The following is a 22,641-nucleotide window of genomic DNA, read 5'->3' on the forward strand; positions in this document are numbered from 1 at the left end:
CTAACCCTAGTCACAGGATAAGGTTGTGACTGCTAATAAGATCCGTCTAATGATTAGGCTTTAGAGGGGGCTAAGACCAGTATAAGCTTATATAAGCTTCCAAAATTGACCAGTCTATGATGACAAGGCTAGAGGCTAGCTTTGGAATGGGAATGGGGCTAAGACTGGGGCTTATTAAGTACACCCATCTAGTACCATGTAGGAAGCCCCTTTGTCTCCAAAACAGACTGAATTCTTCGGGGCGTGGAAACGTTGCTCAATTGGTATCAAGGGATCTAACGTGTGCCAGGAAAACATTCCTCACACCATCGCGCCACCATCGCGCCACCAGCCTGAACCGTTGACACCAGGCAGGGTGGGGCCATGGACTCATGCTGCGTACGCCAAATCCTGACTCTGCCATCAGCATGACGCAACAGGAAGCGGGATTCAGCAGATCAGGGGATGTTTGTCCACTCCTCAGTTGTCCAGTGTTGGTGATGCTGTGCCCACTGGAGCTGCTTCTTCTTGTTTTTAGCTGATATGAGTGGAACCCGGTGTGGTCGTCTGCTGCAATAGCCCATCCGTGACAAGGACCGAAGAGTTGTGTGTTCCGAGATGCCGTTCTGCACACCACTGTTGAACTGCGGCATTATTTGCCTGTTTGTGGCCCGCCTGTTAATTTGCACGATTCTTGCCATTCTCCTTCGACCTCTCTCATCAATGAGCTGTTTTCGCCCCTAAGACTGCCGCTGACTGGATGTTTTTGGTTTGTCGCACCATTCTGGGGAAACCCTAGACACTGTCGTGTGTGAAAAGCCTAGGAGGCCGGATGTTTCTGAGATACAGGAACCGGCGTGCCTGGCACCGACGATCATACCACGCTCAAAGTCGCTTAAGTCACTCGTTTTGCCAATTCTAACGTTCAATCAAACAGTAACTGAATGCCTCGATGCCTGTCTGCCTGCATCATATAGCAAGCCACGGCCACGTGACTCAACCATTTTCATGGACAGCATACCTAATAAACCTGCCACTGAGTGTATATGCCAACATAAGATGAGGCCTAAGGCTGGTCAGTCTGAGGAGAGGGTACTGGGGTCTGGAGCTGAGAGAGGGAGGACAGATGAAGAAACACGAGCAGCCTGATAGGTTATGACAGGAGCAGTATCCTCCCCCTCTACAGGGGCAGGGTGGCTCAAATGAAAATCTATATCCCAAGGATCTGCCAGCTGAGAGGATACGCAGGGACTACTGGTCAGTCAAATATAGCCAGACTACAGCGCGCGCACACACACACACACACACACACACACACACACACACACACACACACACACACACACACACACACACACACACACACAGACAGACAGACAGACAGACAGACAGACAGACAGACAGACAGACAGACAGACAGACAGACAGACAGACAGACAGACAGACAGACAGACAGACAGACAGACAGACAGACAGACACACAGACACAGACACATGCACACAAGAAAAAGGAGAGAGAGAGAGACGGATAGACAGACAGACAGACAGACAGACAGACAGACAGACAGACACAACAGCTTCCTCTTATCACAGAGCGAACCTCAACAGTGTATCCTGCCACAGCATATCTGTCCCTCTCCAGACAGAAGCAGATAGATAATGATCCAGAGACCACACCACCTCTTTCTCTCAGTGTGCTTTCCCTCTCTCTCCATCTGTTCCGTCCACTCAGCAAACAGACTGGAGCGTTATGATGGTAAACAGCAGTAAACTAAAACAGACATCGCTAAAAACATATCTGGGTAATGTGACTGAATTGGGAGCGCCAGTTGTCCGAGCGTTTGTTTGGTGCCGATCGTAAAGTCGGTGGTTTATGGTTTATGCTCTCGTAAATGATTCATATTCCCGCCAGTCTCATTCTCCCATGCTAAATTCTGGAGCAGGACTGTGTGTATGTGCGTGCGCGTGTGTGTGTGGGGGGGGGGGGCGCAATAATTAGCATGTCTCCTCTCCACTCATTAACTGGACATGTGTTTGTGTGCATGAGGGAAGTACGTACATTGCTAACACAACCCTGCTCAGAACACAGCGCTATTACTACACTATACACACCCTGATTGCACACGCACAACCTTGCTTCATAGCATCAGAGTCAGATAAACATGTTGACTGATTCAGAAATGTGTGATTCCGAAATACAAACGCAGAAAGTAACAACTAGTCATTAGCTCTCTCTGACTGCAACTCCAATCTCCATGATGTTCTTAACTGAGTTCCCAGCCTGTTTCATTTATGAACTATTTGGACAGAATATGAATCACACACACTCAGAGAACGTGAGAGAAAGTCCACGTGTACACAAACACACTGAGTGTCAGCCACACAGAGCACACGCTCGAATTGAGGGACTGATTGCAAGTAACAAATCAAATCCAAACGGTCAATTACAGCAGGAATTACTCAGCGTTTACGAAAGCTACCTGCGTGGGACAATGTGTAAACACAAAACCAGTCATAACTGACTTTCAGCCTCCTGAAACACTTTATCCTTAGTGGCTATCCACTAACAGTTTGTTTTCAGGCGAGTGTACCCAGCTGTATCTGGAGCGTGAAAGATGAGTGTGTGTGTGGTTTCCTTAGTGGTCTACCGCTGGTGGTTGCCGTGGAAACATACCATCACAGCCCTAATCACAATTAAGGGTCCAGCTAAATGACCACCCACCTCTACCCTACTACACGATAATTACATGACTACTGTTACACTTCTAGTGTGTTTATTTGACATTATGCCTTGGCCTTATTTGTCATCCAGTGTAAATCCTGCACTTGGACAGTTACAGGCACACAATGTACCAATGACCTTTATGCACATACAGCAGAGGAGGTGCTTTTCAATGCTTTCTCTTTCTTTTCTTTTGGTAGTTCTGAGAAACTGTGTGATGTACACACACGCACACACACACACACACACGTGCACACACACACACACACACGCTACTTGGAGAATAGAGGGTCTTTGCAATACTTTGAGAGCAGTTGGATCCTTTCAATAGCAGCTCCTGACGTCTGTTCATGGCTGCTGCCTCTGGTGTCACAGGCAGGCAGGCAGGCAGGCAGGCAGGCAGGCAGGCAGGCAGGCAGGTAGGCAGGCAGGCAGGCAGGCAGGCAGGCTCACCAATCTCTCTCAATCACTGAGTCAGTGTATCAGTGTAGAGGGGACTCAACAATAACATAAAACTTGCTGTTCCAACAGGCTCCAGTAATTATGTTCCACACTATAATGTAGAAGAACCACTGTTTGTTCTAATGACACTATTATAATGTCAGGCCATACACAGAAGTCAGCGAGAGAGAGAGGGAGAGGCACAGAGGGGGGTAATGGGGAGAGGGGGGAGGGAAGGAGAGAGGGAAAGAGGGAGAGGGAAAGTGAAAGCGATACCCAGACCACATTGGTTCATCAGACGTAAATTAGATGTAATGCTTGAAAGCCTTCGATGGAGACAAGCTATCATTTTCCAACTAAATTACGGGCGTCAATCTCCCGTGCTATTCTTTAAGTCCCCTGATCCTCTTTAACATTTTTACACCAACAGCGTATTTTCAATCGTTGGGCTGGGCAGGCTCTAAATGGAGACAACTTCTATTAAGATAATGATTCTGGTTAATTCACAAAAATTAAAAGATGAGTTAAGATAGCTTGCGACTGAAGGCCTGATGCAGCAAGGCTGTATAGATGTTTATGAATATGTATGGGTTCCATGTAGATATAACAGAGTGGGGAGTGATTGTGTGTATGTATAGAGGTAGTAATATGTGGTGTATGGGTTCCATGTAGATATAACAGAGTGGGGAGTGATTGTGTGTATGTATAGAGGTAGTAATATGTGGTGTATGGGTTCCATGTAAATATAACAGAGGGGGAGGGAAAAGGGGATACCTAGTCAGTTGTCCAACTGAATGCATTCAACTGAAATGTGTCTTCCCGCATTTAACCCAACCCCTCTGAATCAGAGAGGTGCGGTGGACTGTCTTAATCGACATCCACAGCACCCGGGGAACAGTGGGATAACTGCCTTGCTCAGGGGTAGAACGACAGATTTTTACCATGTCAGCTCGGCGATTCGACCCAGCAACCTTCCGGTTACTTGCCCAACGCTCTAACCACTAGGCTACCTGCAGCTCGTGATTGTGTGTATATATAGAGGTAGTAATACATGTGCCTGTATAATTTACATGGTAAATGTGTATTGGTTCCATGCAAACAGCAGATTGAAGAGGGGGAGAGGAGCTGGGTGAAGATGGTGTGAGAGGAGAGGGGTGAAGAGAGAAGTAGAGGAGAGGGGTGAAAAGAGGAAGAGAGGAGAGGGGTGAAGAGAGGAGGAGAGGGGTGAAGAGAGGAGGAGAGGAGAGGGGTGAAGAGAGAAGGAGAGGAGAGGAGAGTGGTGAAAAGAGGAAGAGAGGAGAGGGGTGAAGAGAGGAGGAGAGGAGAGGGGTGAAGAGAGGAGGAGAGGAGAGGGGTGAAGAGAGGAGGAGAGGAGAGGGGTGAAGAGAGGAGGAGAGGAGAGGGGTGAAGAGAGGAGGAGAGGAGAGGGGTGAAGAGAGGAGGAGAGGAGAGGGGTGAAGAGAGAAGGAGAGGAGAGGGGTGAAGAGAGAAGGAGAGGAGAGGAGAGTGGTGAAGAGAGGAGGAGAGGAGAGGGGTGAAGAGAGAAGGAGAGGAGAGTGGTGAAGAGAGGAGGAGAGGAGAGGAGAGTGGTGAAGAGAGGAGGAGAGGAGAGGGGTGAAGAGAGAAGGAGAGGAGAGGAGAGTGGTGAAGAGAGGAGGAGAGGAGAGGAGAGTGGTGAAGAGAGGAGGAGAGGAGAGGAGAGTGGTGAAGAGAGGAGGAGAGGAGAGGGGTGAAGAGAGGGGTCGTCTTGTCTTGCCTCTTTCATCTTGGCTGCGCTGAAGGAGGGGGTGAGGATGCTGCGTACTCTCTTCCAGTGCTCATTCCTCAGCATCAGCAGACAGTCACTCATGGGCTTAGTGGCAGACCGGATTGTCTACAGAGTGAAAAGGAGAAAAGTCGGAAGTTTGAATACACTTAGGTTGGAGTCATTAAAACTCGTTTTTCAACCACTCCACAAATTTCTTGTTAACAAACTATAGTTTTGGCAAGTCGGTTAGGACATCTACTTTGTACATGACGCAAGTAATTTTTACAACAATTGTTTACAGACAGATTATCTGTATCACAATTCCAGTGGGTCAGAAGTTTACATACACTAAGTTGACAGTGCCTTTAAACAGCTTGGAAAATTCCAGAAAATGTCATGGCTTTAGATGCTTCTGATAGGCTAATTAACATCATTTGAGTCAATTGGAGGTGTACCTGTGGATGTATTTCAAGGCCTACCTTCAAACTCAGTGCCTTTTTGCTTGACATCATGGGAAAATCAAAAGCAATCAGCCAAGACCTCAGAGAATACCTGGTTCAAGACCTGGTTCATTCTTGGGAGCAAATTCCAAATGCCTGAAGGTACCACGTTCATCTGTACAAACAATATTACACAAGTATAAACACCTTGAGACCACACAGCCGTCTTACCGCTCAGGAAGGAGACGCGTTCTGTCTCCTAGAGATGAACGTACTTTGATGCGAAAAGTGCAAATCAATCCCAGAACAACAGCAAAGGACCTTGTGAAGATACTGGAGGAAACAGGCACAAAAGTATCTATATCCACAGTAAAACAAGTCCTATATCGACATAACCTGAAAGGCCGCTCAGCAAGGAAGAAACCACTGCTCCAAAACCACCATAAAAAAGCCAGACTACGGTTTGCAACTGCACATGGGGACAAAGATCATACTTTATGGATAAATGTCCACTGGCCTGATGAAACAAAAATAGAACTGTTTGGTCATAATGACCATCGTTATGTTTGGAGGAAAAAGGGGGACGCTTGCAAGCCGAAGAACACCATCCCAACCGTGAAGCACAGGGGTGGCAGCATCATGTTGTGGGGGTGCTTTGCTGCAGGAGGGACTGGTGCACTTCACAAAATAGATGGCATCATGAGGATGGGAAATTATGTGGATATATTGAAGCAACATCTCAAGACATCAGTCAGGAAGTTAAAGCTTGGTCGCAAATGGGTCTTCCAAATGGACAATGACCCCAAGCATACTTCCAAAGTTGTGGAAAATGGCTTAAGGACAACAAAGTCAAGGTATTAGAGTGGGCAGCACAAAGCCCTGACCTCAATCCTATAGAAAATTTGTGGGCACAACTGAAAAAGCGTGTGCGAGCAAGGAGGCCTACAACCTGACTCAGTTACACCAGCTCTGTCAGAGGAATGGGCCAAAATTCCCCCAACTTATTGTGGGAAGCTTGTGGAAGGCTGCCTGAAACGTTTGACCCAAGTTAAACAATTTAAAGGCAATGCTACCAAATACTAATTGAGTGTATGTAAACTTCTGACCCACTGGGAATGTGATGAAAGAAATAAAAGCTGAAATAAATCATTCTCTCTACTATTATTCTGACATTTCACATTCTTAAAATAAAGTGGTGATCCTAGCTGACCTAAAACAGGGAATTTTTACTCTGATAAAATGTCAAGAATTGTGAAAAACTGATATTAAATGTATTTGGCTAAGGTGTATGTAAACTTCCGACTTCAACTGTACATGTATTGTACATACTACAGCATACGGATCATGCACATGTACAGTACCAGTCAAAAGTTTGGACAGACCTACTCAGTCAAGGGTTTGTCTTTATTTTTACTATTTTCTAAATTGTAAAATAATAGTGAAGACATTGAAACTATGAAATAACACATATGGAATCATGTAGTAACCAAAAAAGTGTTAAACAAATCAAAATATATTTTAGATTTTAAATTCTTCAAAGTAGCCATCCTTTGCCTTGATGACTGCTTTGTACACTCTTGGCATTCTCTCAACCAGCTTCACCTCCAACACGTCAAATAATCTCAGGAGGAGATGGAGAAATCAGCATGCCTAGCCCTCTTTTGTATTCCTGTCCAGTCGTATGTGGGCAATGGTCATCACTAAGTCCTTAGATCCTATGGTCCTCTGTGTTGAAACTAACACAGGAAGCAATGCTAGAATACTGAAGACTTGGAGGTAGAACTCCAGTGGAATACAGGGCATTGTGGCTTAAGCTCCAAGACATCACTGATCTTTTACTGTTATTGGTGTTCATTAATGCTCATTAAGTGTTCATAAAGTGTTCATAAATGCTAAAAAGGTGTTCATAAATGTTCATAAAGTGATCATAAATGTTCATGAAGCATTGGGTGACATATGTAGGTGCTCTCTGGCTGACAATACTGTACGTTTCATGTGGTATTGTGATGTGTTTACTGGTGTAAACAGTATCCATCATTTTCATTTATTAGCATTTTCCATTGACGGTATAACATTCCAGACACAATGTAATAAAAGTAATAATTTATTCATCTGTGTGTCTTGGCAATGTTCTGTCGGTAGTAATTTATTAGTGCTCTAACAAAATAAAATATTTGGAAAGGACAAGTGTTGTTCGGTAGTTTAGAGTGTTTATGCCATTTATATTTGGCTTTGTACAGCCACATATTTGCGGCCACAGAATTACAGTGACTTGTGTTTGTTTCTCTGCCTCCATGGAGACTTTCTTTATGGGTCTGCTCCTGCTGCTGGTTGCAGATGGTGTGTAAAGGCTCTGAACCATATACACACACACACACACACGCACACGCGCACGCGCACACGCACACGCACACACACACACGCACACGCACACGCACACGCACACACACATATACCAACAGCGCACTAGCCATACACCACTCAGAAACACAGCGTGTGCCACATCTCCATAATACATCCACATCTCAGCACGATATCCACATCTACTGCTAGAGTGGTTGTTAAGTGAACAATGAGTCAGGAGCTTGGTCATACAGGAAGCGGGCAAGTAAACACCATCTGAGTCAAATTCACTAAATCAAACAGGTAAAAGTGTCATTAAGCTCCTGTATCCCCCCTGGATCTGAGGGCTGTATTTGTGTGTGTGCGTGCTGCATACATACCACAATATTTATGGGTCATTGGTGCACAACATTTCTGGTGGATTGGTGTTAAAATCAGACCCGAGTTCCAATACATGTGTATTTGATTATTTGTTATTTCAATTCTTATTTCCTGAGTATTTTCAAATAATTATGCCCGAAACAATTACTTATATCCTTTTGATAGCCTACTACTTGAAAGTATTTTCAAATACTTATTTCAAATACTATTTTCAAATGCCTGCGTTAAACGCATTGGAGTGTATTTGAGTCTGTGTATTTGAGTATTTTCAAATACTTTTTAAGTGTATTTCCAAATACATTCCATTATAAAACCGGCTTGTTTGGATCCTGGATGCTGATTGGTTGATAGCTCCTCATTTGCAGAGAGCTCCTACAAATGTGTACATATTCTGTTACAAAAAAATATATATTTTAATTGTTTTTGGACCAAAAATTGTTGTTTTTGATAACAATTTGTTTTTATTGCAAATTGCTGGTGGTTTTGAGCCATGGATTTGCAGATTGACTGACAGGTGAACTATTTTTAGCTCGGGTAGGTAGCTAGTTAGCTGGCTAATGTTTTTGTTTGGAAAATGCATCTGGACACAGTACCAGCTTTTTTATTTCACCTGGCTGCCAGTTCCTGATCTTTTGAGAACATCATGTGAGGAGTCACTTGAAGAGTGTTAGGAATGGGAGATGGAGGATTACAGTGCTGAGGCAGAGGGCTCGTAGTGAGGACGACTGGCTACTATTCTGAACTTTGTGTGGTGAGCTTTCTGGCACCTAGAGCTGCCGAGGCATCACCTAAGTGGGTGCTTCACAGAGTGGAAGAGTAGACCTGTGGCTATATGACTCAGGCTGGTTCCCAGACTTGCCCTCTACAAGATCATCAGCAGACTCCATCACCATCGGCAAGTAGCCTAGTGGTTAGAGTGTTGGACTAGTAACCAAAAGATTGCAAGATCGAATCCCCGAGCTGACAAGGTAAAAATCTGTTGTTCTGCCTCTGAACAAGGCAGTTAACCCACTGTTCCTAGGCTGTCATAGAAAATAAGAATATGTTCTTAACTGACTTGCCTAGTTAAATAAAGGAAGAAAAAAAATCCATGAACCAACCCTCTCCATCTGCAGAGGATGCAGAATTCAAAGACTTGGCCTCTATTGGTTGACCTGCACTGTCATGATATATTGCTTGTTTGTTTTTTGCTTACGAAACACTTAGAGATTTCTATTATGAAAAGCACTATAGAAGTTTAATAATTTATTATTATTTGAATCACAATAAAATATAGCAATTTAGACCATGTAAATCTTCTTAGCCACCCTGTTCCATTGCCATGGCAATTATGAATCATAAAAATACATATGACGACATCACACAATACATTAGGTAGAATGTTGGAATTAGAATGTTTGGTTGATAAGAGCCAGTGTTTATTTAAACCCATTGCCATGGTGATTCTAAATCATACAAAAACATTTACTTTTGAATATGATGACATCTCAATTGAATGCAGCATGTTTTCAATGTAGAATGCTTGGTTGGAACTCAGTTTTGGTGGCAACAAACCCAAGACTAGGTGTGCGACTTGTGCTCTGCTATCTGAGATTATCCATTTGTCAACAATGGGTGTTCCGAGCGCACTCTGGGTGTTTTGTAAATTCAGAGCACTGTCAGATCGTCCGTTCCTCTGGACGCTGGCCGAGGAGTAGGGTTGATCCGAGCGTTCTGACCTCACAACGGCAGTCAAGCACCCAAGCTAACCGGCTCACTCTGACCATTTTACTCACCCTAGCAGAGCGGGTTAGGCTGTTTTCATGTTATCCAGAGCGTTGCTGACTGTAACTGTGCTGCTGGCAACAATTTAATTACGCTTTTTTGCCAACGTTTACTGACACTGGCCATGTTGAGCGTTCGTAAATTCGTCAGTTATTCTGTGCTCTCGCTCAATCAGACGAGAGTGCTCTGAAATCGGAGTAGCCAGAGTGAATTTACGAACGCACCCAATAGCTGTCTACACGAGGCAAATTGACAAGAATGTACCTAGGAGTGAACAGGGACACCAGTACCATTTCCCTCTTTTTAAAGATCTAATTTAACTGTACTGTATTGTATGAATAGTGTGTAAATAGTATTTTTGTTGTCTCTTGGTGTCTTTCCAATATATAACTCTTATTTTTATTGTATTTTTTAAACTTTGAATGTAAAGTCCTTGTCTATAACTCTTCCGTACTTTGTCATGTATTTGTATGTTTTATGTGGACCCCAGGAAGAGTAGCGGCTGCATGTGCAGTAGCTAATGGATATGCTAATAAACCAAACTAAACTGGAGGTCTCACCCACACCTCAACCCCCCTGAGCCCACTCTCTCAGGGCTCTGCCAAAGGCAATGGAGGCACTACTCACACAGTAAGTGTGACTTTATAATTCTCAGTTAGCTACATGTGAATTGTATTAATATAGCTAGCCAGCTAGATTTACATGTAAAAAACTAAACAATTTGTGTTGTTATGAAAGGCTACGCTAGCCATGAATTCTTTGTGGGTAAAGTTAGCAAGCTAGCTACCAGTTTTTTGTCAGTTAGCCTGCGGTCTACACACACTACAGTGGATATTCTAGACAATTAAACATGGCAAAATTAACACAGTATGTATTTATTAGCGTATCATGGTCAACTTTTTATAGTCAGGCAACATATGAGATGTGAGTGGGCAACTTTTCGTTCCGAAGAAGGAGTTCATTTTCTCTCGCATCAGCTCAAAACCAGCCGGCATTGTTTTCAACCAAAGAGTCTCCCGTTTCCATAAAGAATGGTACACCTCTGATTGTAAATCCACACTTTTCTCAACTGAGGAAGCTGACTTGATGGGAGCCCACATCTCTCTCCATGAACTCAAAAGGGCACTGGATAACATGAATGAAGGCAAATCACCTGGTTGTAATGGTATTCCTCCTGAGGTCCATTTACAATTTTGGAACCAATTAGGTCCACTGTTACTTGAAATTATTAACACAGCCGTTCACAAAGGTACATTTGGAAGGGGTGTAAATACAGCACTAATTTCGCTTTTGTGAAAAAAAGGTAAGGACGCCACCCAGTGCTCTCACTATCGCCCCCTATCTTCGATAAACACAGATAATAAAAAAACATCTAAAATTCTGTTGTCCCATCTCAAAACGTACTTACCCAAATTGGTACATCCGGACCAAAACGGGTTTGTTAAAAAACTATTATCCAGAGATAACCTCTGTCGTCTATTACATATCTTACATGCTTCATCAGAAACCAGAGCTCCTTGGGTAGTTATATCTCCCGACGCAGAAAAACTAGGGAATATGGTGCCATTTGGGACACAGCCAGAGCCAACATGGCGGGTGGATTATGAAAGCAACTGGGACCTCCTGACCTCTGATCTGTTTGATACGTGTCACTGGCACCCTCGGACGCCATTGGTCAGTTCTGCTTTCAGACACAAACACTTCTACTGTATGTCTAGAGCCTCAAAGACAAAGCCTATTGGCTGAAAAGAAAATCACGAAGCCAGAACTTGTTCAGGGACATGTCCTCTTTCTTCCTGCAATGCAGTCAGAAAGAGTGCACAAAGATTTTCCTCCTTTAGATGGAAAACATATGACAATGGGTTCACAGTAGAATGACAATGGTGACTACATACACATCCTCGCTGCAGAGGTTTGAATGAATTTACAGAATTGAAGAATTGAAGATGACCTGGCCTCCACAATCACCCGGGAGGGCTTGATGAGATTTAGGGACCTGTGGTAGGCAAGAGTACAGATTTCATAGCCCAACTCGAGATTATCATCAGATAGCTTGTCAAAAACTGCTGTAAAACTAAGCAGTTCAGAATAGATCATCTAATTTTGACTCATTACATAAAATGAGCAGAAAAAGTACATACCGGAAAAATGTCCCTTTGGCATACACATAACGTAGAGTACCAGTCAAAAGTTTGGTAAAAGACCAAGTCCATATTATGGCAGCTCGAATAGGCAAAGAGAAACGACAGCCCATCATTACTTTTAGACATGAAGGTCAGTCAACCCAGAAAATGTCAAGAAGTTTCTTCAAGTGCAGTCACAAAAACCATCAAGCGCTATGATGAAACTGTCTCTCATGAGGACCGCCACAGGAAAGGAAGACCCTGAGTTACCACTGCTGCAGAGGATACATTCATTAGAATAACTGTACCTCAGATTTCAGCCCAATTAAAAGCTTCACAGAGTTCAAGTAACCGAAACATTTCAACATCAAGAGACATCAGGCCTCCATGGTCGAATTTCTGTAAAGAAACCACTACTAAAGGAAACCAATAATAAGAAGAGCTTGGGCCAAGAAACACAAGCAATGGACATTAGACCGATGGAAATCTGTCCTTTGGTCTGATGAGTCCAAATTTGAGACTTTTGATTCCAACCCCCATGTCTTTGTGAGTAGGTGAACGGATGATCTCTGCATGTATGGTTCTCACCGTGAAGCATGGAGGAGGTGTAGTGATAATGTGGGGGTTCTTTGCTGGTGACACTGTCAGTGATTTATTTAGAATTCAAGGCACACTTAACCAGCATGGATCCACAGCATTCTGCAGCGATACGCCATCCCATCTGGATTGTGCTTAGTGGGACTATCATTTGTTTTTCAACAGGACAATGACCCAAAACACACCTCCACACTGTGTAAGGGCTATTTGACTAAGGAGAGTGATGGAGTGCTGCATCAGATGACCTGGCCTCCACAATCACCCAATCTCAACCCAATTGATATGGTTTGGGATGAGTTGGACCATAGAGTGAAGGAAAAGCTGCCAACAAGTGCTCAGCATATGTGGGAACTCCTTCAAGACTGTTGGAAAAGCATTCCAGGTGAAGCTGGTTGAGAGAATGCAAAGAGTGTGCAAAGCTGTCATCAAGGCAAAAGGTGGCTACTTCGAAGATTCTCAAATATAAATTATATTTGAATTTGTTTAACACTTTTTTGGTTACCACATGATTCCATAAGTGTTATTTCATGGTTTTGATGTCTTCACTATTATTCACTATGTGTCCAAACTTTTGACTGTATGTAATGCATCAATATTATGATCTAAACGATGGGCACATACAGTTGAAGTCGGAAGTTTATATAGATCTTTGTCAAATACATTTAAACTCAGTTCTTCACAATTACTGACATTTTATCCTAGTAAAAATTCCCTGTCTTAGATCAGTTAGGATCACCACTTTATTTTAAGAATGTGAAATGTCAGAATAATAGTAGAGATAATGATTTATTTCAGCTTTTATTTCTTTCATCACATTCCCAGTGGGTCAGAAGTTTACATACACTCAATTAGTATTTGGTAGCATTGCCTTTAAATTGTTTAACTTGGGTCAAACGTTTCGGGTAGCCTTCCACAATAAATTGGGGGAATTTTGGCCCATTCCTCCTGACAGAGCTGGTGTAACGGAGTCAGGTTTGTAGGCCTCCTTGCTCGCACACACTTTTTCAGTTCTGCACACAAATTTTCCATGGGATTGAGGTCAGGGCTTTGTAATGGCCACTCCAATATCTTGACTTTGTTGTCCTTAAGCCATTTTGTCACAACTTTGGAAGTATAATTGGCGACCAAGCTTTAACTTCCTGACTGATGTTGCTTCAATATATCCACATAATTTTCCTTCCTAATGACGCCATCTATTTTGTGAAGTGCACGAGTCCCTCCTGCAGCAAAGCACCCCCACAACATGATGCTACAACCCCCGTGCTTCACGGTTGGGATGGTGTTCTTCGGCTTGCAAGCGTCCCCCTTTTTCCTCCAAACATAACGATGGTCATTATGGCCAAACAGTTCTATTTTTGTTTCATCAGACCAGAGGACATTTCTCCAAAAAGTATGATCTTTGTCCCCATGTGCAGCTTTTTTATGGCAGTTTTGGAGCAGTGGCTTCTTCCTTGCTGAGCGGCCTTTCAGGTTATGTCGATATAGGACTCGTTGTACTGTGAATATAGATACTTTTGTACCTGTTTCCTCCAGCATCTTCACAAGGTCCTTTGCTGTTGTTCTGGGATTGATTTGCACTTTTCGCACCAAAGTACGTTCATCTCTAGGAGACAGAATGCGTCTCCTTCCTGAGCGGTATGACGGCTACGTGGTCTCATGGTGTTTATACTTGCGTACTATTGTTTGTACAGATGAACGTGGTACCTTCAGGCATTTGGAAATTGCTCCCAAGGATGAACCAGACTTGTAGAGGTCTACAATTTTCTTTCTGAGGTCTTGTCTGATTTCTTTTGATTTTCCCATGATATCAAGCAAAGAGGCACTGAGTTTGAAGGTAGGCCTTGAAATACATCCACAGGTACACCTCCAATTGACTCAAATTATGTCAATTAGCCTATTAGAAGCATCTAAAGCCATGACATAATTTCTGGAATTTTCCAAGCTGTTTAAAGGCACAATCAACTTAGTGTATGTAAACTTCTGACCCACTGGAATTGTGATACAGTGAATTATAAGTGAAAAAATCTGTCTGTAAACAATTGTTGGAAAAATCATTTGTGTCATTGTCACGGCCGTCAAAAGAAGTGGACCAAGGTGCAGCGTGGTGAGCGTACATTTCTCTTTTTATTTAAAATGGCGCCAACAAAACAACAAATGAAAGAAACAACCGTGAAGCTTACAGGGCAAAGTGCAACTAACAAAGATAACTACCCACACTGAAAGGAGGGGAAAAGGGCTACCTAAGTATGATTCCCAATCAGAGACAACGATAGACAGCTGTCCCTGATTGAGAACCATACCCGTTCAAAACATAGAAATAAAAAAACATAGAAAACAAAACATAGAATGCCCACCCCAAATCACACCCTGACCAAACCAACTAGAGACATAAAAAGGCTCTCTAAGGTCAGGGCGTGACAGTCATGCACAAAGTAGCTGTCCTAACCGACTTGCCAAAACTATAGTTTGTTAACAAGAAATTTGTGGAGTGGTTGAAAAACGAGTTTTAATGACTCCAACCTAAGTGTATGTAAACTTTCGACTTCAGCTGTAGGTGTAAAGGGCATTTTCCTCGTTGACTTACCATTCTGTTGGGGAAGGTGCTGAAGTCCTTTACCATGATCTGTCTGAGCATGTCAGGGTCAGCTACCACCACCACGGGCCTCCGGCCTAGATAGTATCTGGAGAGACAACACAGGACAGGTTGACATGCCAGACACATTTGTTTGCATGCATACACACACAAAGGCATACACACAGGAGCATGCACGCATCCACACACCCACGCATCCACACAAACAGACACACACGCACGCACGCACGCACGCACGCACGCACACACACACACACACACACACCACACACATACACCACACACACACACACAAACGGCTGTGGGGCTAGCATGAATAAATAACAGGACGCCAATCAAAAGTGGTGGTCATCACAGAGGAAGTGAGGCCTGGGGAGGAATATACTCAAAACATTTACATTTACATTTACATTTAAGTCATTTAGCAGACGCTCTTATCCAGAGCGACTTACAAATTGGTGCATTCACCTTATGATATCCAGTGGAACAACCACTTTACAATAGTGCATCTAACTCTTTTAAGGGGGGGGGTTAGAAGGATTACTTTATCCTATCCTAGGTATTCCTTAAAGAGGTGGGGTTTCAGGTGTCTCCGGAAGGTGGTGATTGACTCCGCTGACCTGGCGTCGTGAGGGAGTTTGTTCCACCATTGGGGTGCCAGAGCAGCGAACAGTTTTGACTGGGCTGAGCGGGAACTGTACTTCCTCAGAGGTAGGGAGGCGAGCAGGCCAGAGGTGGATGAACGCAGTGCCCTTGTTTGGGTGTAGGGCCTGATCAGAGCCTGAAGGTACGGAGGTGCCGTTCCCCTCACAGCTCCGTAGGCAAGCACCATGGTCTTGTAACGGATGCGAGCTTCAACTGGAAGCCAGTGGAGAGAGCGGAGGAGCGGGGTGACGTGAGAGAACTTGGGAAAGTTGAACACCAGACGGGCTGCGGCGTTCTGGATGAGTTGTAGGGGTTTAATGGCACAGGCAGGGAGCCCAGCCAACAGCGAGTTGCAGTAATCCAGACGGGAGATGACAAGTGCCTGGATTAGGACCTGCGCCGCTTCCTGCGTGAGGCAGGGTCGTACTCTGCGAATGTTGTAGAGCATGAACCTACAGGAACGGGTCACCGCCTTGATGTTAGTTGAGAACGACAGGGTGTTGTCCAGGATCACGCCAAGGTTCTTAGCACTCTGGGAGGAGGACACACAAAACCACACCCACATACCTTAGACTTGGACTTGTTGAGGAGGCTAATACTGAAGTAGAGTCTTACAACGGAAGAACAACACAACCCACTCTAGCTGCCATGGACTTGACAAACCACAGGATTTAAAGGAGCAAAGTCATAGCTTTGTTTGTTTCCTACAGCACCACTCTTTATTGTTCTAGGCTAGTCCTCTCTGTCAGGATTGCCTCAGTTCACTGCAATGTTAGCCAGGAAACACTGACTAACTGCTCAGTCCTATCTCACCATGTTATAGGACATAGGCTATAGGAGATTCTTCACAAGGCTGAGTGGAGGGCTAATGCCTGGTGCTATAAAGCCAAGGTTAAAAGGTAAGGAGAAAGTCCTCTCTCACAGGAACTCCATCTTGTTAAGTGCCTTTTTAATGAAAGTACATTTCAAATGCACATTTTTTTTGTAGATAATTAGACACCGCAGATTGGTAATTGGATATTAAATCTTCCAGGCAAATAAGAGATACAATACATCTAGGAATATTGGAGGTTTTAAAAGCTCCTCATTTATTGGAGAGTCTAAGGTTTCCAATCATCAGTGGAATACAGTGCTGGTTAAAGGTAGCTAGTATAAATATGATATTCAGCCCTGAGCGAGGGGCTGTATGGGGAGCCACAGTGGAGCACTGAGACTGTCTGTCAGTATGAATTAAGAGTACCGTGCTCATCCCTGGCTCCCCACAGTTACTCACACGCACACATGCACGCACACACACACACCCCTCATCAAGGCTCATCAAAAAGCAGACAGCTATTCCTGCTGCTCCTATGGCAGTGTCTCATTCCTACAGTGACACACTAATCCAGCTCAGCCTGTGGCCAATCTCTATTCCTGTTATAGTTGTTATAATACTTACAGAAAAACATGTTGCCTCTGATAGATGCAGGGTGTCTATAGCCATTCAGACTACTACAACAGCTGTAAATAGTTACATGAACTACAGACAATTCCTCTCAACACTTCTAAGTCAGCATTCTTGGTTGAGAGACTGATGGTATCGTGGGCTTTCAACAGATTCACAAACAACTCCTGGACCCATAAAACAAAGCGTCTCAGAGTAGGAGTGCTGATCCAGGATCAGTGTTGCCTTTTCGATCATAATGAATAAGATTATATGTACAGGCGGGAGAGGGGACCTGATCCTATATCAGCACTCCTACTCAGAGACATTATTTGAACATAGGCTATGAACTCTGGACGACATGAAAGGAGGGTAGGATACAGAAGATGTTGCCCTAGTCTTGTCCCCAGTTGCAAAGCTAATGTTACTCCACATGTAGCAGGGTTGAAATAGTACGGGGTAATGGTCAAGCAGTATTAGAGGGAGGACTCTGACCTCCTTTTAAAAGAAGGTCATTTAACACTCCATTTGTCTGTTTATGACTGCACCAGGCTGTGACACTGGACGGGTAATGGTCTAGTTATCTGGCCCAGAAGGGAGCTCCATTCCATAGCCTGCATGGGTAACATTATCACCACTCTGGCCTGGCTACTCAGACCAACTAGTCGCTATGCAGGCTCCTCTGTGTGTTAGTGTGTTTCATGACTAATCGGTGGCTACAGTCGCAACATCGTAACTATACAAATGCATGAATGCATATCATTCCATTTGTGTGTTCGCAAAGTTAAGGTGTAGTTTCACCTGCCATTGTATGGTCCTGTTGTATTTTAGTTTCCAAAATACAAATCACAAATATTTTTGCCTGAGCATATTCATGGTGAATTTTGTTAGCAGAGAAACTAGTTTCTTGTGTTTTTTCTTCTTCGATTGTCCATTAGATGTCTTTATATTATCTGTATTTATGTTATACAGTTGAAGTCAGAAGTTTACATACACTTAGGTTGGAGTCAATAAAACTTTTTCAACCACTCCACAAATTTTTTGTTAACAAAAATGTTTTGGCAAGTCGGTTATGACATCTATGTGCATGACACAAGTAATTTTTCCAACAATTGTTTACAGACAGATTATTTAACTTATAATTCACTGTATCATAATTCCAGTGGAATTGTATAAACACCAAGTATAAACACCATGGGACCACGCAACCATCATACCGCTCAGGAAGGAGACGCGTTCTGTCTCCTAGAGATGAACGTACTTTGGAGCGAAAAGTCCAAATCAATCCCAGAACAACAGCAAAGGACCTTGTGAAGATGCTGGAGGAAACAGGTACAAACGTATCTATATCCACAGTAAAACAAGTCCTATATCGACATAACCTGAAAGGCCACTCAGCAAGGAAGACGCCACTGCTCCAAAACCGCCATAAAAAAGCCAGACTACGGTTTGCAACTGCACATGTGGACAAAGATCGTACTTTTTGGATAAATGTCCACTGGTCTGATGAAACAAAAATAGAACTCTTTGGCCATAATGACCATCGTTATGTTTGGAGGAAAAAGGGGGACGCTTGCAAACGTGAAGCACTGGGGTGGCAGCATCATGTTGTGGGGGTGCTTTGCTGCAGGAGAGACTGGTGCACTTCACAAAATAGATGGCATTATGAGGCAGGAAAAATATGTGGATATATTGAAGCAACATCTCAAGACATCAGTCAGGAAGTTAAAGCTTGGTCGCAAATGGGTCTTCCAAATGGACAATGACCCAAAGCATACTTCCAAAGTTGTGGCAAAATGGCTTAAGGACAACAAAGTCAAGGTATTAGAGTGGCCATCACAAAGCCCTGATCTCAATCCTATAGAAGATTTGTGGGCACAACTGAAAAAGCGTGTGCGAGCACGGAGGCCTACAAACCTGACTCAGTTACACCAGCTCTGTCAGGGGGAATGGGCCAAAATTCACCCAACTTATTGTGGGAAGCTTGTGGAAGGCTACCTGAAACTTTTGACCCAAGTTAAACAATTTAAAGGCAATGCTACCAAATACTAATTTAGTGTATCTAAACGTCTGACCCACTAGGAAAGTGATGAAAGAAATAAAAGCTTTAAAAAAAATCCTTCTCTCTACTATTATTCTGACATTTCACATTCCTAAAATAAAGTGGGGATCCTAACTGACCTAAAACAGGGAGTTTTTACTAGGATTAAATGTCAGGAATTGTGAAAAACGGAGATTAAATGTATTTGGCTAAGGTGCATGTAAACGTCCGACTTCAACTGTATGGCTCATATGAAAAATAAAGACACTTTGAAAGACTTTGTTCTAGCGCTGAGTGCTTTCAACTTTGATAAGTTGATATGGGCGCGTTCTGAGACGACGGGTTCAATCAATGTGCCATGAGCCTCTTTCTTCTGGAAAAACGACGTATCAAGCTAGTGTACTACTCTTACTGAAGGCTGTAGTAATGTCTTTTGGCATATATCCGTGCATTCTGGCTTAAGTTTGCTTTTCCTGTCATGGCACGAAATCCAGCCATAGCAAAACCAATTATCCCCGCTCTACTCCTCCAACCTTTTACATACAGAGAGAAAGAGAGTAGCCTACTGCCTTTGATGTGCTCTTAAGAAAGAAATCTGCCTTCCATAAGCATGCCTGTATAATCAACGCAGAGCTAATCTAGCTGCACATCTAAGTGTGTGGCACTGGCATAAGTCTTCCAAGAAGCTTATTTTTAATCTTATAGTGTTGCTTTTCACTAGCCTGGTCCCAGATCAGTTTGTGCTGTCTTGCCAATTCTTACGGTCATTGTCACATCATTGTTTGGCAAGACAAGCACAAACAGATCTGGGACCAGCCTAGCTTTTCACGAGCTTCACTGATACTTCTAACACATCTAACAGAGGACAGGTTAGACACTGGACAAGTCAATAAGAGTGTCCTGTATGACTTGGGTTTGGTGTATGACTTGGCTATGATGTCAACGCAGAGATGTGTCAGTCACTTACCCACATACTCTCCCATACTTGTGAATCAGGTCCGTGTGAACACCGAAAAAGCCCTGAAAAGAAAGATTAGAAAATAACCGAATGAGATTTTATATAATTGATCATTTTATATGAGAGGCTTTGGTGACATCTTATCCATTGTCTCTGCTATAATGAAATGATGTGATTCCCTGTGGGTAGCCGATTGACATCTGCTAAATAAGCACTGTCCGTTGTCTTAGCTACTGGTGTAAACTTCAAAGCCGCCCAGAAACACCCTAGCAGCACACGACGACAGCTGCATTGATTTGTCTGTCACGTCTTAACAACCTCAGACTCCTTCACATTACTGTGTCAGATGCTAACATTGACACATGACTGACATCTTCGTAATTTGCTAAAACTTTACCCTGAACTATGATCCCTGACCAACAGGGTACCGGAAATGCAAAGTGTGTGTGTGTGTGTGTGTGTGTGTGTGTGTGTGTGTGTGTGTGTGTGTGTGTGTGTGTGTGTGTGTGTGTGTGTGTGTGTGTGTGTGTGTGTCCGTGTGTGTCTGCGTGAGAGAGGGTATGTGAGTATGGTTCCTTAAAAACACACTCTCCTTGAACTGTGTGCTTCTCCATACAAACGAGTCGTTTTATCTGAAAAACTGCCTTTCATCTTCTTCCAGTTGACCTGTTCGCAATCTTCTACAGAACAACAAGCTTGACAGACTGACAGAAAGAAGGAGATGTGACGTTTCAGTTCTGCTGTGCATTGATCTTCACTATTGATCTGCTCAAACAGTTCCTGTCTCAAGGCCTGTGTGTGTGTGTGCGAGTGTGTGTGTTTTAGGTTTTACTATCCTTGTGGGGACATTTCGCCAGTCCCCACAGGGAAAAACGTTTAGGTGTTAGGGTTAGAGGTTTGGGTATAAGGTTAAGGTTAGGTTAGGGTTAGGTTTAGGGGGTTAGGGAAAATAGGATTTTGAATGGGAATCAATTGTTTGGTTTCCACAAGGACAGTAAAACAAACAGGTGTGGGTGGGTGTGTGTGTGTGTGTGTGTGTGTGTGTGTGTGTGTGTGTGTGTGTGTGTGTGTGTGTGTGTGTGTGTGTGTGTGTGTGTGTGTGTGTGTGTGTGTGTGTGTGTGTGTGTGTGTGTGTGTGTGTGTGTGTGTGTGTGTGTCTGTGTGTGTGTGTGTGTGTGTGCGTGCGTGCGTGCGTGCGAGAGAGAGCTTAACTCATCACAGCTATATAATACAAAACATCAGCCACTGTGACTTTAGACTCAGAGCATTCACTTCCTTTCACATCGATCTGGGGAATGAATCCATGGTAGGCCTACTGCAATGTAGCTGAGCACACTTCATTCAACCTCACTTAATAATTGTACCCTTTTAGATCATAATGAATACGATTGTGTAAACAGAGGGAACCTGATCCTAGATCAGCACTCTGATACACTTTCTGAATATGGGCCCAGTATAGATGCTTGTTTGTCCCACTGTAGGACTCTGTCTTATCTGTTATGAATTAAAACGACACAACCAGTCGGATGTTGAACTGTTGGAAAACGTGTTGTGGGGATGCTTTGTAAAATCGGCACCAGAACTAAGGGAGAGAGAAGGCAAACCTGTAATATTATTTGGTTCTCAGTATGGGGTCTCGGCATCATTTGCATATTTGAATATAACACACTGCCAGTATTGCACTAAACGCATACAGGAGAAGAGCTACAGTTTTAAGTGACGTTTTCTCAAAGAATCCAAAACACAGAATACTTGTCTACTTCAGCATGCTCATCCCTATAAGAGATTAACCTGTAAGAGATTCCCTGCAGTCATGAATTTGTATTCACATGCGGACCAATGGTTTGACCCTGGCGTGTGTGTACTATGGGTTTTGTTAAGCCTTTGTCTACTGCAGTGTGTATACTTACTGCCTCCCTGTCTGTGCACTAGATGCACCTTACTCTTGGCACATGTCGCATGTGCTGCAGCCTCCTGTCTTCTGAGGGGATAACGTTTTTTGTTGTTGTGATGGCTAGCCTGGCTGTGAAGTAGTCCCTGTGTGACAGACAGTGGCGCCGTTAGCCAGGGGATTGATGGGCCTGATGAAATATACAATAGGTCCCAACACACGCCCCGCACACACACACACACACACACACACAAATCTAATAACCCAGGCAGGCCTGCTATCCTCTCCTCTCATCACACAGTGAGCTCAGCAGAATGGATCAGAGCGGACCTCTGTGTCCCGCATCACCTCTCATCAACACACTACGCCTGACAAGTAACAATTTCACCGTAGAAAAAGTTAAGCTTTTAGAGACAGGGATATGGTGTCACGTGGACTACTAAATAAATGGTATTATCTGCAAGCACACACAGTGTTATTCCCCTGTCTATGATCCATACTCTGGATCCAAGCCTGACACTCCACCTCTCCATGAGGGCTCAGACAGCAGGGC

The 22,641-nt window shown here is 43.7% G+C and overlaps 1 protein-coding gene across 3 annotated transcripts in view; it reads right to left on the bottom strand.

Annotated features, from left to right (window-relative positions):
* Nucleotides 1–22,641, bottom strand: part of LOC139540199 (thromboxane-A synthase-like) — an 88,802-nt gene that overhangs the window by 33,684 nt on the left and 32,477 nt on the right. For 2 of the 3 annotated variants that reach the window (XM_071343813.1, XM_071343814.1), the window contains 2 exons: nt 15,122–15,218; nt 4,899–5,015 (listed from right to left, as the gene is read on the bottom strand). In XM_071343813.1, coding sequence (XP_071199914.1) covers nt 4,899–5,015; nt 15,122–15,218 — 214 coding nt within the window. Of the gene's footprint in view, nt 1–4,898; nt 5,016–15,121; nt 15,219–20,206; nt 20,260–22,641 lie in introns of all 3 variants that reach the window. The other variant, XM_071343812.1, reaches the window with a different exon arrangement.

This window comes from Salvelinus alpinus, chromosome 15 (genome assembly GCF_045679555.1).
Source record: "Salvelinus alpinus chromosome 15, SLU_Salpinus.1, whole genome shotgun sequence".
Taxonomy (NCBI): Eukaryota; Metazoa; Chordata; class Actinopteri; order Salmoniformes; family Salmonidae; genus Salvelinus; species Salvelinus alpinus.